Below are 1,551 nucleotides of genomic sequence, written 5' to 3'. Positions count from 1 at the left end.
CACGCTTTGGTTTGCTTCAGGGTTTAGGGTTTAGGATACGAATTCTAGGGTTTATCCTTTGTCTTACTGTCAAGGGTTTAGGGTTTAGGGTTTAGGGTTTAGGGTTTATCCTTTGTCTTACAATGTAGGGTTTAGGGTTTAGGGTTTATCCTTTTTCTTAGAGTGAAGGGTTTAGGGTTTAGGGTTTAGGGTTTATCCTTTTTCTTAGAGTGAAGGGTTTAGGGTTTAGGGTTTATCCTTTGTCTTACAGTTTAGGGTTTAGGGTTTAGGGTTTAGGGTACGAATTCTAGGGTTTGTCCTTTATCATTTGGGTTGCAATCAGCTAGCTCAGCAGCATGGGGGCTGTCTGCTGTTTTATATAAAAAAAGACGAAGACACAAGCCCTTTGCTGCTGCTCCTGCTGCTACTGCTGCTGCTGTTCCTGCTGCTGGTATATGGGGTGTTCTTGCTTGTCTTAGGATTGCTGCTGCTGCATCTGCTTCTGCTGCTGCTGCTGCTTCTTCGTCTTCTTTTGTTTCATCTTCTCCTGCTGCTGCTGCTTCTCCTCCTGCTCCTGCTGCTGCTGCTGCTGTTGCTGCTTCTGTATCCCCTGCTGCTCCTGCTGCTGCTGCTTGTTCTTCTTCTGCTGCAGTTTCTGCTGCAGCACCAACAGCAGCAGCATCTCCTGCAGCAGCAGCAACAGCACTCTCCCCCTCCCCCTCACCACCATCACCATCACCACCATCACCACCATCAGCAGCAGCAGCAGCAGCAGCAGCAGCAGGAGGAGTATTTTGTTTAAGAGCCTCAGCAGCAGCAAGGATTTCTTCTTCTGTTGCTAGCTGTATCTGGCCTGTCTCGGGATAGAGGCGCCAACGCATGCTTACTGCTGCTGAGGTGTACGTACACCCCAGCTGCAGCACAGAGCGAGCAGCAGCATCACCACCAAGACAAGAAGAAAAACCCTTCTGACCTACAAACAGCTTCCCGCTAGACCCGTCAAACAAAAAAGCCTGAAATATACAACAGCAGCAACAGCAGCAGCAGCAGCAGCAGCAGCAGCAGCAGCAGCAGCAGCGGGAGTGGCAGCAAAAAGCAATTAAAACGCAACTAACGCAGCTACAGTATAAAAAAAAATACAAAAAAATAAAAAAAAAATATACACAAATATAAAACATTTCTGTATATATACACAAGATAGAAGCAGCAGCAGCAGCAGCAACAGCAGCAGCAGCAGCAGCAGCAGCAGCAGCAACAGCAGCAAGAGAAGGAGCAGCAGGAAAGACAGCAAGGCTAGCAGCAGCAGCAGTATAACCAGCAGCAGCACCAGCAGCAGCAGCAGCAGCATCAACACCAAAATAACAACAACGAAAACAATAATAAGTATAAAAATAAAAAAACAAATAAAAAGAATAAAAATAAAAATAAAAAAATAAAAATAAATCAAGAAGAATAAAAATGACGATAAAGATAAAGAGAAAAAGAAAGAGAAAAAGAACAGAGACAAAAATAAAAAGAAAAAAATAAAAATAAAAATAAAAATAAAAGAATGGAGACAAAGACAAAAAAAAC

General features: G+C 43.9%; 1 protein-coding gene across 1 annotated transcript; it reads right to left on the bottom strand.

Moving 5' to 3' along the window:
• Positions 1–272: 272 nt before the first annotated feature.
• EMH_0088390 (uncharacterized protein) lies at positions 273–860 on the bottom strand (the record flags this gene model as incomplete). Its single annotated transcript, XM_013501293.1, has 1 exon — positions 273–860. The coding sequence occupies one exon, from the start codon at positions 858–860 to the stop codon at positions 273–275; it is 588 nt and encodes a 195-aa protein (XP_013356747.1).
• Positions 861–1,551: the final 691 nt, after the last annotated feature.

This window comes from Eimeria mitis, genomic scaffold, assembly GCF_000499745.2.
Source record: "Eimeria mitis Houghton genomic scaffold, Emh_scaff6638, whole genome shotgun sequence".
NCBI lineage: Eukaryota > Apicomplexa > Conoidasida > Eucoccidiorida > Eimeriidae > Eimeria > Eimeria mitis.
This window is presented reverse-complemented; position numbering and strand designations above follow the sequence as displayed.